At 29.0% G+C, this 16,625-nt stretch overlaps 1 protein-coding gene across 2 annotated transcripts in view; it reads right to left on the bottom strand.

Annotated features, from left to right (window-relative positions):
- Positions 1-1,024: 1,024 nt before the first annotated feature.
- Positions 1,025-16,625, bottom strand: part of Mtp (microsomal triacylglycerol transfer protein) — a 132,003-nt gene continuing 116,402 nt past the window's right edge. Inside the window, exons 12-16 of one of the 2 annotated variants that reach the window (XM_075358121.1) lie at positions 15,758-15,989; positions 13,545-13,751; positions 8,985-9,139; positions 3,530-3,697; positions 1,025-1,507 (exon numbers count right to left, since the gene is read on the bottom strand). In XM_075358121.1, the coding sequence (XP_075214236.1) occupies positions 1,360-1,507; positions 3,530-3,697; positions 8,985-9,139; positions 13,545-13,751; positions 15,758-15,989 (910 nt within the window). In that variant the 3' untranslated portion in view covers positions 1,025-1,359. The remainder of the gene's footprint in view (positions 1,508-3,529; positions 3,698-8,984; positions 9,140-13,544; positions 13,752-15,757; positions 15,990-16,625) is intronic. The other variant, XM_075358115.1, reaches the window with a different exon arrangement.

The following is a 16,625-nucleotide window of genomic DNA, read 5'->3' as shown; positions in this document are numbered from 1 at the left end:
TTTTTAGTATGCAGTAAAGAAATTCTGTAACTACAGTAAAACCTTTCTAAATCAGGTGTCTTATTTGATGAAAACACATTTCAGAACAGAAAGAATTCTTAGATAAAGGTTAATGTTTATAAAAATATGTTTCAAATTTTTTATTTTTTTTTATTTTATTCCCTCACTGAAAACGAAAGAATTATAATAATTTTTGCCAAAAATTCACAAAAATTCATAATGTTTTAAACAGTTAAATAGATTTACAATAACAGTTCAGAGGTCAAAGACATTTATAACAAAACAGAATATAGTACTACTGTAATATTATCTAACAGTCCATTCTGGATATGTTATACTGGGCTCAGTGAAATATAAAATACTTATAATGAACATTTTAAACAGGTCTATTTTATAGACTTATAATCTAGACTCACTGCCGTGTTTACAATAAATGAAAAAACTTCAGAAATTGAATTTCAGTACAGTAATTTTTATTCATAGTTAAAAATTTATACTTGTGCTCAGATAGGGCCTTCTAGCTTTTAATATCTCAGACTGAAGAACCATTTTATATTGCTCTTTTTTGACAGAAGATAGATCTTCTGTCAAAAAAGTATTTGTATTTTGTTGCATATTAACGGTACTTATGTTGGTAGTCTTATTTCTGCTTAATTTTTTGTTATAACAGAAAATTCTCAAAACAGGAAAAAATATCAGCCCTACTGAGTTTAATTGAGAAAGGTTTTTCTGCATATGAGATTTTGAATAAATAATTAATTTTTCTTATCTATTCCTGTTTTGTAAAATTGTAAATATACTTTACAAGAGTATTTTTTGCAGCGTATTTGTGGATGTACACATAATAACAAACAATTTCTATTTCCGAGTTAATGATCTTGGTTGATATCTATAAGAAACAACATGACTGATTTATTTTTTGCATTAGGTACTTAAACAAAATAATACATGAATATATAAAATCACACAATATATATATATATATATATATATATATATATATATATATATATATATATACATTTAAGAAAATGTAAATCATTTTTCTAAAATTCTATTCATTCAAAACAGAATAGAATTTATATTTTATTGACAATTACAAAATTTTCAGTTTATTTAACAAACTAAATTAGTCTGAATTATAAAAATGTAGCAGTTAAATATTAACCATTTGAGCGTTCACCCTTATACATGGTAATTCCCAAGAATGCTGACAATCTTTTTGATTTAAAACTTGAAGAACTGAAAAAGTTTTTTCTTGATAGAATAATAAAAGGTAAAATAAATGGGTTGATTTGAACAAAAATGTTAAATAAATGCATTAGGGAAAAATTTGTTATAAAGTCTATAAAAAAAAATCTATCCTTCTTTAAATATAATATTACACATCTCATTATTCTTTTGATTTAATGCATATGTTTTTCCAGGTACTGAAAGTACTTTGTACTTAGATTTACGAAGTCTGTGCTTGCTACCAGGAATCCTTTCAATCTTGAAAATATTGTGCCTACACAACAGAAAAAGAAGTATAATTAGTAACTTTTTAAAAAAAAATTAGCAAATGATTTATTGTGATTATAATTGAAGTAATGTAGTCAATTTTAAATTTATTGTATACAAATTCTTGTTCACATGCATTCTCTTAAAAGAACCTTTCATTATTTGATTTGTTTGCTGTCTAAAAAACACAAATCAGCGAGTTTAAAATCACATACCTATTGAGAATATTATTTATTTTAATAATGTTTTATTAATATAAGTTTATGTTTTTTGGAAAACAATTTTTATAAACATATACACACAGAACTTAAATTACACTTAAGAAGAATGGAATGTATTGATATAAGTGAAATGGGAGTTATGCCAACAGTAAACAGTTTTTCCCTACCACATTCCGGAACAATGGTGTCACTGAAATTTAAACTGATAAAACTATGCACTTACACAAAAAATGCAAGTTCAAATTTCACAAAAGCATTAATTATTTGGAACTATTAAATGATTCACTGTCATATTAGTAATCTATTGAAGAGGAGTTGATCATTAGCTCCAAAAGATCTTTGAAAACAATTTTCGTTTATTTTGGAAGTAAGTAATTTAATATTTAATAATTCGACAGTGTTATCATGTTTCGTCATGGTATTCAAAGAAAATAGTTATTTTTTATTAAACAAATTTTTTAAAATTTTTTCTGCTAGCCTGCCCAGAGAAAACCTTTTTGATTAAAATTAATATTGTGGCATTTTTTTTAAAGAATGCTTCTACACTTTTTTATATTAATAATTTTATTTTTTAATTTAAATTAATAAATTTAAACAAATTCTAAGATATTTAAAAAATGAATAGGTAAATATTAAATTAAATGATTTACCTAATTTATCTTTCATATAACTCTATTTATGATTTAATATTTTTAACTTTTGAAACATATGTTTCATTATATCTGTATTATTTCATGAAGATCATCAAGATATTAAGAATGGTAAAATTGTAGATGAACATAAACTAATTAATAAATAAAAAGTACATTATACAGATTATTACATATATATATATATATATATATATATATACATTGGTTTTGAGTAGACACTTCTGTACATCTAGTTGAATACAAATGAATTTGAAGACCTTATAAAAAGCCTCAGAACTATATCTTGAGTAATTTTGAAGAAAAGTTGTTATAAGCATAAATTAAGTTTGTTAAATTGACAATTCACAAATAAAACTTTACAAGAGAAGTTAGTTTTGAAGAAATTGATGTAAATGAAAAAGAAATGCAAATTTGAGATATTCAACATTTAAAAGAAATATCAAAATCTACAGAAATTTTATGATGCTAAAACAAATAAAAAATCAACACTACTAACATTTAACTACCTAAAAATTTTCCATATAGATATTATTTAAAATTGATCTTTTCTTATTTTCAAGAAACCAAGTGTATTTTTCAACATAACACATATGTAGTTAAACTTAGTAATACAACTGTTTTTAACATGTTAATTATTAGTCAATAATAGATAAGAAATTAAAATTGAATGCAAAAATAAATAAAAAAATATTGACATCACTGATCTTGCACATCTATCAGCTTAATAATAGTAATATTATTAATTACTATGACAAAATATTTTACTAACCATAACTGAAATTTTTTTTTTGTTATCTTAATCTGTAGAAAGTACATATAGAATAGTAATGTTCTTTTTTCTTATTTTTAAGAATGTAGCTTTAGTCAGAGTTGAATTATGTATAATGATTTTACAAAATAATAATCTTCGAAACAACTGTCACATATTCTTATTCAGTTGTTAGTTTAATTTTAGTTTTTTTTAACAATCTATGTAAGACATAATTTAAGTCCTTTGAAAATTAAACACTTTTATTATAAATCAAATGAAACAATTTTTTTCAATGTTTTTGCTACAATTTAAGGTGGATTTGTCTTAAAAGAAATATCAGTCAATTTGACCAGGAACTACAGTAGTAAAGTTACAAAACTAAGTTATTTTACATGGATATTTACCTTAAAACCGAATCGGGCTGCCGTAACTGAAGACAAAGTGCGATTATATTGTAGAAATCAATGTTTGAAATAAGATTTAATTTAACTTCTGTTGCTAAATTAAATTCAACTTGACTTCTGACAAACATAGTGTCTACATTTAATGTACCACGAACAGATATTCCAGCACTGTAAAATTTTAACAGAAAACAAATCAGAAAATATTTAAAAACAAAATATTACAGAAAAGAATAGAATAATGAATTTTCTTTTATTACTACCAAAAAAGGGTTCCATAAAAAATACATTATATTGCATAATAAATGGGTACCACTGATATGATTATTATGTAATATCTAGAAGATCTCAGGGAGTAGTTTCTTAGAGATTAAAGATTGTAAACTTAGGTAAAAGACCTGCTGCTTAAGCCATGTTTAATAAACTGATTATTGTAAATCACTGAAGTTAAACAGCATTGAGTACAGTTTCATTGCATGCTGTTGGTATTTATTAATAATTAATGACCACAGCAGTCAATAACATAAACCATCACATATGATATGATTCCACACAACTAAGAAAGAATGTTTTATTTTTATTTTCTAAAATCTACTCCTCAGTCTTAAAAAAAGAAGAAATTAAAAGGTGTCATCAAAATTTTAAAATGTCAGGAACGGTATTATATTGCTGCACCTGATGGAGCCCAGATCAATGTTGAAATTCCCCAAAAAAATAAAATAAACAGTCTCTCTGTGGTTGATCATAGAGGAAGGTTCCTCTACCCTTGCTACTTTCTCATTCTTCCTTGGGTAGGTACTATAGGAACTGAGGAACTGTGTTAGCCATTACATGGTTCTATTTGTGGTAGCATTTTGTCATATTCTAAAAGCCAGTAGAGCACCTGTTTCTAATTATCCAGGGATTTTTTTCTACCTAATGGGACCACAAGAAGCTGAAATAGTGGCTGAGAAGCCTGTTGAATTAAATTGTATTCTTGCTCCTTAATCAAAATTAAACAAATAAAATTCTAAAAGTGTCATGTGTTTTTAAAAGTTGGCTCACATTAAGTACAATATTATATTTGCAACTAAAATTTATTAATAAAAAAAACACATTTTATGACAATAAGCAAAATATATGCAATTCATCCTTTTTATAATTATACCTCTCTGACATAACTGTCCTGTTTATAAAAAAAAATTTCTTATTCTACGTGCACATTATATTCATATAGAATGGAAGATTTTCAGTGATGCTAATTTAAATTTTTCTTTTTAATTGCAAAAAAAAAGTCATAATATTAGTTTTTATTCATTATAGTTTTTTTTTATTAATCATATTTCTTAGTTTCACAATTCATTTTATTTGAGATTTGTTTTATGTTGCTAATAGAAATAATCTCATGTGGAGAGTAATATTCAGACTTATTTTATCTTTGCATTTATTTTAAAAATTTAATTTTATAACAGATGTTTGTACAGTCTGTTTAGTAATTTATTTTTAGTAAAGACCCAAATCTGGATATTCATATCAAACTTTTATTGTGTGATCTTCCATTCAGTCAAATACTATAAAATACTGACTAAATTCTAATTCATACAGGATTTTTTTTTCAATTAACAAAAGATTTTATCTTTTGCAACATTTAGTAATACATTTAACTATAAATGAGAAGTAAAATAAAGCATAGAATTTCTTAATTTTTTTTTGGTCTAAAAATAATTATTTTTAATAATTTTTACTTTTCATAATTATTATACATTAGAAAAAAATTAATTTGGTAGGTCGTTACATTTATAACTTCTGTCATTTAATAAAACTGTAAAATAATATGTATGACAATCTGCTCAAAAAAGTTTCAATAATATTTACAATGAACAAATCATTTAGATGAGTTTACTATTATTTTACATAATACTAAAAATGGAATTTACTTATTATTTTAATGATTATTGAGAGGCCTTTTTTCTAGTTTATCATTTTTTGCATGGTACATGTCCTGTTTTCAGTACTTTATTTTTAGAGTAGGACTAATAGTTTTATTATTATTATTAGACACCGGTTTATATGCAACATAAAAAGCTTGAAATATGCATGAAAAATGCTTAAAATGTACATGAAAAGTGTCAAAATATACAACTTTAAATAATAAAAAAATAGTAATTTTTAGTCTTTTTATTTCAAAATCAGCATACAATTAATAAGTAGTTGAATAAAATATCAATAAATTCGATAATTAACAATTATTTAACATTGTAAATGAAAACAATCAGGTACTGTTCCAAATGTTTGGTAGTAAGATTGTGTCTTCAATCATTGAAAATATTTTTATTAGAGGAAAAGATCCCTCCAAATTCACTGACGTAACTGAGCAGTATTTGAATTTGGAAGCTATGTTAGCACTTATTATTTCTGGCAAAACTTTACCCAGCCCATTAATAAAACTATCCATTAATAAACTAATTTGACACAAAGGTTCAAAGCCTGGGTTATTGTTCAAAATCTTTTCAAATTTTTCTTTAAGATTACACGGGAATACCTCTGGCAATGTAGAGTTCATTTGGCGGATTTTATTCATTAACTGAATAGATTCAGTCAACGCCAAACCTTGACTTTCAAGCTTTTTAATACTCGCAGGTATGTGGGAAAAATGAGTGCTAATCACAGCTACGTTTTTTTTTATACTAGAATCGTTAGATGCTTCCTTGGACTGACAAACTGCCATTGCCTCTGCACTATCCAAGTCATTTACTACACCTTTGACGGCCTCAAAATGTTCATTGTAAAAGAGCACAGCTTCATCACATTCCTCATCAACTTACCACTTGTTCGGGAGGTAAAGGCACATTTGGCATTTTTTCTTTATAGGCTATATTGAAAGCAGATGCCTTAAGAAACACTTTTTTTTTATGAAACCAGTTTATTTACATTTCCAAACGTGGATCGTACTTTTTCAGCGAGTCGATTTACTTCATGAGCAAAGCACGTCACATGAATCAAATTCGGATAAAATACTAGAAGAACTTTGGCTGCCTTGATCATATACGGAGCAGCATCTAAGAGAAATATAAACACTCTTTCATCTGCAGAAGATTCAGGAAATATTTTTTTAATACCCTCACTCACAAATCTGGCGATCGTAGAATGATTTGTCTTTTCAAGGTGTTTGCAGACTACCAAATAGGAAGAAGAGGGCTCTAGTTTTAATGCACCGACAATAAAATTCACAATCTAATGGCCGCAAGTGTCGGTAGTTTCATCAGCTGAAATCCAAATAATGCTATCTTTGAGTTCATTGCCTATTTCTTCCAGAATATGCAGGTAAATTGTTGGTTGTAATTTTACGCAATGTTGATTCATCTGGTACATTTTGATTCAAGCAATATTTTCACAGAAAATCTTTGAAAGTAGGATTTGTAAATTTGTGATGAGAAATATTACTTGTAAGCAATGCTTCAGATAAATCCATGCTATAGTGGTTTTTTTGTTTACCTTTGGAAGTGAAATCACTGCTACTTGCTGCTGTTACAAGTTGTCATGGGCCTTTCTTTTGCAATCCTGCAATATGAAAATTTGTCTTGACATGCTGGTCTATTTGAAACTTTTTTGTGCACGAAATATTTTTCTCACAAACTTGACAATATATAAAAAATTTCCATTGTATGTAAATGTTCCAGGATAGTCAACCACCCATGAAGAGACACTTTTTATTTCGGGAGTCATAGTACACATTAAACTTTATACAAATAAATGAAAAAGTAAACTGATGCAATGAACGCGACGACATTATGCGCTATTTAATTGCCTAGTGGGAGGAATGCTGTTAACCCACCGGATTGGTATAGTGGGAAATGCGTCTTCCCAACTCAGCTGATTTGGAAGTCAAAAGTTCCAGTGTTCAAGTCCTAGTAAAGACAGTTACTTTTATATGGATTTGAATACTAGATCATGGATACTGGTGTTCTTTGGTGGTTGGGTTTCAATTAACCACACATCTCAGGAATGGTCGAATTGAGACTGTGCAAGACTACACCTTATTTACACTCATACATATCATCCTCTGAAGTAATACCTGAACGGTAATTCCCGAAAGCTAAACAGGAAAAAAGAAAGGGAGGAGTACTGCAATAGGCATGCGTGATGCAGAATGGTGCTGTCCGTCCTTGTGTCATGTGAGTCTGTCTTTTAGTTGGCCTCATAATAATATTATCCTACCAAAACAATAGACGCTCGACTGCTAAGTGCGCTCTAAGAACCATGCGGCTAACAGGTTTGGCCGGCTGTAATGTAAGATTTTATTTATTAACTAGGTATCCTACAAAAAAATATTGTAAATATAGTGAAAATGTGCATCACCACTAGATTTTAAGGAAAATATACAATAACCGGTGAGAATGAGCTTAGTTTGCAAATAGGCAAATGCATATAATCTGGTCTCTAATTATTATAGTCATTTTTATTATTTATTGATCTGTAAATTTTGGCTGTATAAAAATAGTTTTATAGTAAAGATTTTATTTGCTTGAGATTTAAAATTTTTTGTTTGGAGTAGTATGATTAAAACAAAAATTCATTATGATGTATACCCTAAATGTAAGTATAAATTTTAATATTTACATTAAAGAAAAACATCTGTTGTGGATAGTACATGACTTCCTTGTATGCCTATTTAATTACATATATACATTATTTTTTAATTAAAAATACATAAAACTTTATTTCATTAATAAATTCTGATATTTTTTCATACATTTTATTATTGTTATTATTGAATTATTATTTATTGTAAAAATTTACAATCAGATGTGAATAAATCAATATAGTTAAATAAAAAAATGATTTTAAAAATCATTGATTGATTGATTAAAAATCATTGAAAAATTGGTTTTAATAAATCAATATATTTAAATAAAAATAAAAAAAAGTTAAAAAAAGAAGATGAAGTCTGATTCAAACCGATGTGCCTTCCCTTGTAAGATCCAAATATTTCAATAATTACAATTTTATTTGGCTATAACTCTGGAACCAATGAAAATACATACCACTTCATGATATATCATTGAAAAACTCTCAATGAGGGCTTACTACTTACTGCAGTTAAAAAGTCCAAAAACCAAATTTTCTGGATTTTGGTCTTTTTTGGACACTTTTGGTCCAGTTGATTGTAATCAAAAGGGGAGGGGCATAACTAGATGATACAACAGTCCTAAATCCAAAATTTCAATATCCTACGGCTAATCATTTTTGAGTTGTGTGAGATACATACAGATGTCACGCCAAAACTAATCAAAGTGGATTCAGGTATGGGCAAAATGGATATTTCTGTTGAAATTTGAAAACTGAAATTTTCCGTGATCACAATATTCCTTTATTTTGTACAAGGAAGTAAAAATAATATATGAAAGTAATATAAATATTTTATAAACATTATTTCTTGATATTTAATATAATAACGATAATAAAAATCATTACTTACTTTTTTTCTACCAGTGACTGAGCATTTCTATTCCACAAACTCAATTGTATCTGGCCAGAAAGGTCAAATGACACACCACCCAGCAAAGTTAGGTCTGCAATAAAACCTGATTCTAATGGTATGTACTGTTGATGATCTTGTAATGGTGACAATGCCTTAAAAAAAATTGTAGAACATAAGTGGATATAAATATTCTATTACATTGATTACCTGGAGCAGGTAAAAATGTGCATTTTTCCTCAAGTTAAAAATAAATTAACGTTATGCTAATTTTTTTTTTAATGTCACACCAAATTTACATATTTTTAATACAGACTATATTAATACACTAAGTTTTTTTAGCACTTTTGCACTGGATGGAGTGTACACACTTACTTTTTATTATAAAAAGTAAGTTTAAAGAGATCAGCTTATGTTTGGTTTTCATATCCCTAACTCAATTTATTTAATAACTCTCACATCATTGTTACTAATTAATCCTTCAAAAGAAATTTTTCAGAACTATTCCTTGGCCTCATTTCACTAATTTTTTGCTTTTGCATATCAAATTTTTTAAGTCAAAGTTTCATCCCAAAAACAAAATAAAAAATGTATCTATCAAACCATCAGTGATGCACAAATGAAATATCTAAAGGATATGTTTATTATATATCATTTCACTAAAACTTTTATCATTTTTTGTTTGCTTTCAGTTTCATTGTAAGATTCTTCTGCAGAATAAAGTTTATTCCACAACTTGGAATAATATTTTTTATAGTTCTGTATCTAAAAAATAAAAGTAGATTAAAGTTATATACATGATCAGTGACATTAATCTTCTCTAATTAGAGGCAATTTAGTATCACCAGTTACATAAATATAACATCTCAGTGTCATAGACCATCTCTTACATTGTTATTCCCTACCGTTAGCTCATATTTCAATATATTTTAACATAATTTGTGTGATATATTAGTTCATTTTAAAGAATTATGTTCCTAAGTAAGAAAAGGAACAGATGGAAAACAAAAGTAAGTAATGTCAAGCCAAAGATGTGGATCTTTGGCTCCACATCTTTGGAAGTATAGTTATAATTAGTTAATGAGAAAAAATTCTGGAACATCTTAACAAATCAAAATTCTCATAACTACAGATATTTTCCAACAGAAATTCAGGACACAGAAAAGAATGTTTACAAGAAAATAAGACATAGGGGTTATAAAGAAAAAATTCATAAGTTTTAGAGCAGTGAAATCAATTAGTTCAGGCATATTAAATGCTGAATATTTTTTAATATGTTGACATAAACAACAACAAAAGGTTGACACTAAACAAACAAGTTGATAATTATGAAAATTTGATGAATATATGACAAAATGTGATAACTGTTATATGTGAATATTAGAACACTTTAAAAATATTTAAATTGGTGTATTAAAAATCTTATGTTATGCACAATTCGCTGAGTAATTAACTCAGCGTCAAATAATGGGCAGGCAGGAGTAGGTTTCATGATGAACAAGAAGATAGGGAGGAGAGTGGAGTATTTCAAGACGCATAGCGATAGAATCATTGTAATAAGGATAAAATCAAAACCTAAACCGACAACGATTGTTAGCATCTATATGCATACAAGCGCCAATGATGATGATGAGGTAGAGTGTATATACGAAGAGATTGATGAAGCAATTAAACACGTAAAAGGAGATGAAAATTTAATAATAGTTGGAGATTGGAATGCAAGCATTGGAAAAGGCAAGGAAGGAAATATAGTGGGTGAATACGGGCTGGGCAAAAGGAATGAAAGAGGGGACCGACTTATAGAGTTTTGCACAAAGTATAATTTAGTAATTGCCAACACCCAATTTAAAAATCATAATAGAAGAATATACACTTGGAAAAATCCAGGCGATACTGCAAGGTATCAGATAGATTATATCATGGTTAAGCAAAGATTTAGAAATCAACTCGTTGACTGCAAAACTTACCCTGGAGCAGACATTGATAGCAACCATAATTTGGTGATAATGAAATGTAGATTGGGGTTTAAAAACCTGAAGAAAAGGTGTCAGATGAATCGGTGGAATTTAGAGAAGCTTGAGGAAGAGGAGGTAAAGAAGATTTTTGAGGAGGACATCACAAGAGGTCTGAGTAAAAAAGATAAGGTAGAAAATGTAGAAGAATGGGAGAAAGTTAAAAAGGAAATTCTTAAATCAGCAGAAAACTTCTTTCTTCTTTCTTTCTTTTCTGTTTAGCCTCCAGTAACTACCATTTAGATAATACTTCAGAGGATGAATGAGGATGATATGTATGAGTGTAAATGAAGTGTAGTCTTGTACATTCTCAGTTCGACCATACCTGAGATGTGTGGTTAATTGAAACCCAACCACCAAAGAACACCGGTATCCACGATCTAGTATTCAAGTCCGTGTAAAAATAGCTGGCTTTACTAGGACTTGAACGCTGGAACTCTCGACTTCCAAATCAGCTGATTTGGGAAGACGCGTTCACCACTAGACCAACCCGGTGGGTCAGCAGAAGCAAACTTAGGCGGAATAAAGAGAACTGGTAGAAAACCTTGGGTTTCAGACGATATATTGCAGCTGATGGATGAACGTAGAAAATATAAGAATACTAGTGATGAAGAAAGTAAAAGGAACTATTGGCAATTAATAAATGCTATAAACAGGAAGTGCAAACTGGCGAAAGAAGAGTGGATTAAAGAAAAGTGTTCAGAAGTGGAAAGAGAAATGAACATTGGTAAAATAGACGGAGCATACAGGAAAGTTAAGGAAAATTTTGGGGTACATAAATTAAAATCTAATAATGTGTTAAACAAAGATGGTACATCAATATATAATACGAAAGGTAAAGTCGATAGATGGGTGGAATATATTGAAGAGTTATACGGAGGAAATGAATTAGAAAATGGTGTTATAGAGGAAGAAGAGGAAGTTGAGAAGGATGAAATGGGAGAAACAATACTGAGATCTGAATTTAAGAGAGCATTAAAAGATTTAAATGGCAGAAAGGCTTCTGGAATAGACGGAATACCTGTAGAATTACTGCGCAGTGCAGGTGAGGAAGCAATTGATAGATTATACAAACTGGTGTGTAATATTTATGAAAAAGGGGAATTTCCGTCAGACTTCAAAAAAAAGTGTTATAGTAATGATACCAAAGAAAGCAGGGGCAGATAAATGTGAAGAATACAGAATAATTAGTTTAACTAGTCATGCATCAAAAATCTTAACTAGAATTCTATACAGAAGAATTGAGAGGAGAGTGGAGGAAGTGATAGGAGAAGACCAATTTGGTTTCAGGAAAAGTATAGGGACAAGGGAAGCAATTTTAGGCCTCAGATTAATAGTAGAAGGAAGATTACAGAAAACAAACCAACATACTTGGCGTTTATAGACCTAGAAAAGGCATTCGATAACGTAGACTGGAATAAAATGTTCAGCATTTAAAAAAAAATTAGGGTTCAAATACAGAGATAGAAGAACAATTGCTAACATGTACAGGAACCAAACAGCAACAGTAACAATTGAAGAACATAAGAAAGAAGCCGTAATAAGAAAGGGAGTCGGACAAGGATGTTCCCTATCTCTGTTACTTTTCAATCTTTACATGGAACTAGCAGTTAATGATGTTAAAGAACAATTCAGATTCGGAGTAACAGTACAAGGTGAAAAGATAAAGATGCTACGATTTGCTGATGATATAGTAATTCTAGCCGAGAGTAAAAAGGATTTAGAAGAAACAATGAACGGCATAGATGAAGTCCTACGCAAGAACTATCGCATGAAAATAAACAAGAACAAAACAAAAGTAATGAAATGTAGTAGAAATAACAAAGATGGACCACTGAATGTGAAAATAGGAGGAGAAAAGATTATGGAGGTAGAAGAATTTTGTTATTTGGGAAGTAGAATTACTAAAGATGGACAAAGCAGGATCGATATAAAATGCCGAATAGCACAAGCTAAACGAGACTTCAGTAAGAAATATAATTTGTTTACATCAAAAATTAATTTAAATGTCAGGAAAAGATTTTTGAAAGTGTATGTTTGGAGTGTCGCTTTATATGGAAATGAAACTTGGACGATCGGAGTATCTGAGAAGAAAAGATTAGAAGCTTTTGAAATGTGGTGCTATAGGAGAATGTTAAAAATCAGATGGGTGGATAAAGTGACAAATGAAGAGGTATTGCGGCAAATAGATGAAGAAAGAAGCATTTGGAAAAATATAGCTAAAAGAAGAGACAGACTTTTAGACCACATACTAAGGCATCCTGGAATAGTCGCTTTAATATTGGAAGGACAGGTAGAAGGGAAAAATTGTGTAGGCAGGCCACGTTTGGAATATGTAAAACAAATTGTTAGGGATGTAGAGGGTATACTGAAATGAAACGACTAGCACTAGATAGGGAATCTTGGAGAGCTGCATCAAACCAGTCAAATGACTGAAGACAAAAAAAAAATACACAATTCAAAGGATGAAGGTTTTGTATTAAGATTTCCAAGAGTATCTGAAATTATCTAGAAAGGAGATTCTATAAAATTCTTGTTAACATCTAACCTGGAAAGCTGGAGTCCTCTCAGATCCAGTTCCTGACCATACATGGCTCATAAGTTCTCCTTGACCAGAAAAAAATACAAATGGTCTAATCTGGACACCAAGAACATTTAATTCCATACCAGCTGTAGCAACTTCATCAGCATCTTCAGGAGGTATTTCCTCATCTGATGACATAAATGAACTGAGACCTCCTGCAAAGAGTCCCAGCTTAAAAAAATAACAAAAAAGTTATTAGAAAAACACGATCAAGAAAAATTATTAAATATTTAAAATAATTAAATCATTCATATTCTTAAACAACCATTATTCTATAAATGTAATTCATAAAATGTGACTGCATTTCATACAACTTCACATTAAATGATTGAAAGTGCTTTCATGTTACTTAAAACTTCAGATATTACTTTGAAGAAAGTTTGTCCTAGTTAAACTACATGGTGGTTCATAAGTTTAAATGTATCTCTATTTGTATACTTAACATTTTTCTGCATACATTATCTAAGACTGTTGTTACTTATTTTCAAAATGTCAATATTATAGACTAGTAATTCATACATATAAGGAATTAAGTAATATTCAAATCTGTGGTCATTTACATGTGCGCATGTGTATGAAAGAAAAATTGGTGGTGGTGAAAATTACATTTCAGAGAAATAAGAGAGTATATTAGTTAACATTACCATTAGCTTTCATCTATAGAAACACTTCTAAACTAAAATGTTATAATCTTCTGTCGTGAATAATTATAATCAAAGACATTTGTCATGGCTGCCAATATCATGAAAATATTAAGCTACCATTTGGCAGGAAGCTAACCGGAGGACCAATGATGTATGGCAGACTGAGCTACTATAGTAACCAGTGAAAAAGATTATTGATCAAATGTATATGCAGTTTTATGTATTAGCAGCCATTTAGGAGTTTCCCATCAGCGTAGTCCAGCAGCTGTAAAGAGTATGACCAAACCAAAGCACTATAATTGGAGACAGTGACAGTATATGAAGAGAAAGAAGAAGTTGATATTGTTGATGATCAATAGAGAGTAGATTGCCCATTTCCATGCACCCAACCACCATGGTAAAAGGCTCCCACATCTGACAGCCTGGGTTAGCAAAACAATTTTTTCAGAACCACTTAGATGTAGAAAATGTTTAGTCAAAAAATATATTATTGAAATATTTTTTATATACATAATTGATTCATAAATTTGATTATTCTTTTAAATTCATTCCTATCCTGAAACAAACCATGATGATCATATTAGGGCAAAATCACATTATACATGAGGACTACATATAAAGAAATAGACTTGATTCAGAGAATCTTTTAACATATATGTTAATCTGATTTATTTCTTTTAAAGTATTCTCTGCGCTGTTAATATAATGTTTCCATCAGGTTTTTACTATAGAATCACTTCCAGATTTCAGAGTGAATTTTATTTAATTCTCTCTATAGTTTGAAAATGATGTCCTTGAATGCTGATGACTTTGAGAGAGGTTGTTTTTGTTTTTTTTTTTTAGACAACAAAAGCCCATTTAGTTTTAGACAGAAAGACTGCAAAAGCTAAAGCAGAAAAGTACAGGCTAAGAAAAAATCATTGATAAGTAATGTATTGTCATGCTGGAGTATTCATAAACTGCAGGTCTATATACCTTCAGCTGCTTTTTCCTTATTTCCTTAGTATCACATTATCTCAACAACACTGGCTCATCATACAGTGTAGGCAATTAATGCTCCATCAGATGACACTGACAATCATCCGATTTCTTTCATTAAACTGAAATATTACTTGCCTTTAATAAAATGATTAAATCATTCATGACATTGTGCCAGATCTCATAAATTCTTCCCAAAACCCTTATCGTACAATTTTTAAAGACACGTGTAAATTTTCCCAATTTAGAAAAAGTTGATTTTCATGTATTCTTCCATATATTCACATTTTATGTTCAGAAAATTGTCATGATTACTGAAAATAATGTCATGTAAAGCCATTATGAAATGTAAAGTGTAAGTTTACATATGTCATTCCCTTAAATCATCCTAAAGGTGAAGCATTTAGGTGTTTTTTTTCAAGTTCCTTTGTGACTAAGCCTTGTATGAAAAGGGGGCTAAACTTTTTTAAAATAATTTGTAAAAATTATTAATATTTTTATTTTATGGAAAACAACTTAATTAAATAAAGCAATTAATAAAATATGGAATCTTACAGTAAAAATACTTTTTTCGCTGCCATGCTGCTCTAGTAAGATGTCAACATTGCCTTGTTTTACAATTCCACTTGATATTTCTTGCACAGTTGATAAACTTCCATTAACACTAGGATTGTTCATAAATGATCTGGTAAATGCAGTTGATAATCCTTTTAATGCTAAAATATTATAATTGTTTAATTTAAGAGATCCTATAATTGATTTAACAGTTTCCTCAAACTCCTTATTCCTGAAATAAAAAGTAATCTTTCAAACAATTTATTTGTAAAGTGTTACTATTTAATTTCAAAACTATTTTAAGAAAACCAACAACTTGATATGGAGTTACTAGTAAAGAGTTCTGAAATGGGCTGATTGAATGATGTATATACTATGATGTAGTATACGTTAGCTTTTAAATCATTTGGTGTTGGGTTTAATTGATTCTGAAGCTGAATCCAATTGAACACTGCAGTCAGGTTCAAGTTCATCCTCACATCCTCACTGTGATCTCCAAGTTAAAGACTATCTCAAGTAAGAAAAAAATCAACCTTTTTTTGAATGGTGCCAAATACAAATGATATGAGACCATCTCAAACTGTCAGTTCAAAAATCAGTTGATTTTTTTAAACTGGGTAGAAAAAAAGGCCCAATTCAGAAGTTAAATGGTACCATGAATACATAAGGAAAGATAGATCTTTGAATATTTCCTTCAATGTTTATTAAATATGTAATAATAAAAACATTTTTAACTTTTTATATTTATTGATTTTTTTTTTTATTAAGATTAGGGGAAACCGATTTTTAGCTTTCTTAGTACACTGATATAATATGCTTCATGACAGATTATGCTTGTGGTTATATTATTAGTACCTTTTTAAAAAAA

Source organism: Lycorma delicatula, chromosome 1, assembly GCF_047948215.1.
Source record: "Lycorma delicatula isolate Av1 chromosome 1, ASM4794821v1, whole genome shotgun sequence".
Taxonomy (NCBI): Eukaryota; Metazoa; Arthropoda; class Insecta; order Hemiptera; family Fulgoridae; genus Lycorma; species Lycorma delicatula.
This window is presented reverse-complemented; position numbering and strand designations above follow the sequence as displayed.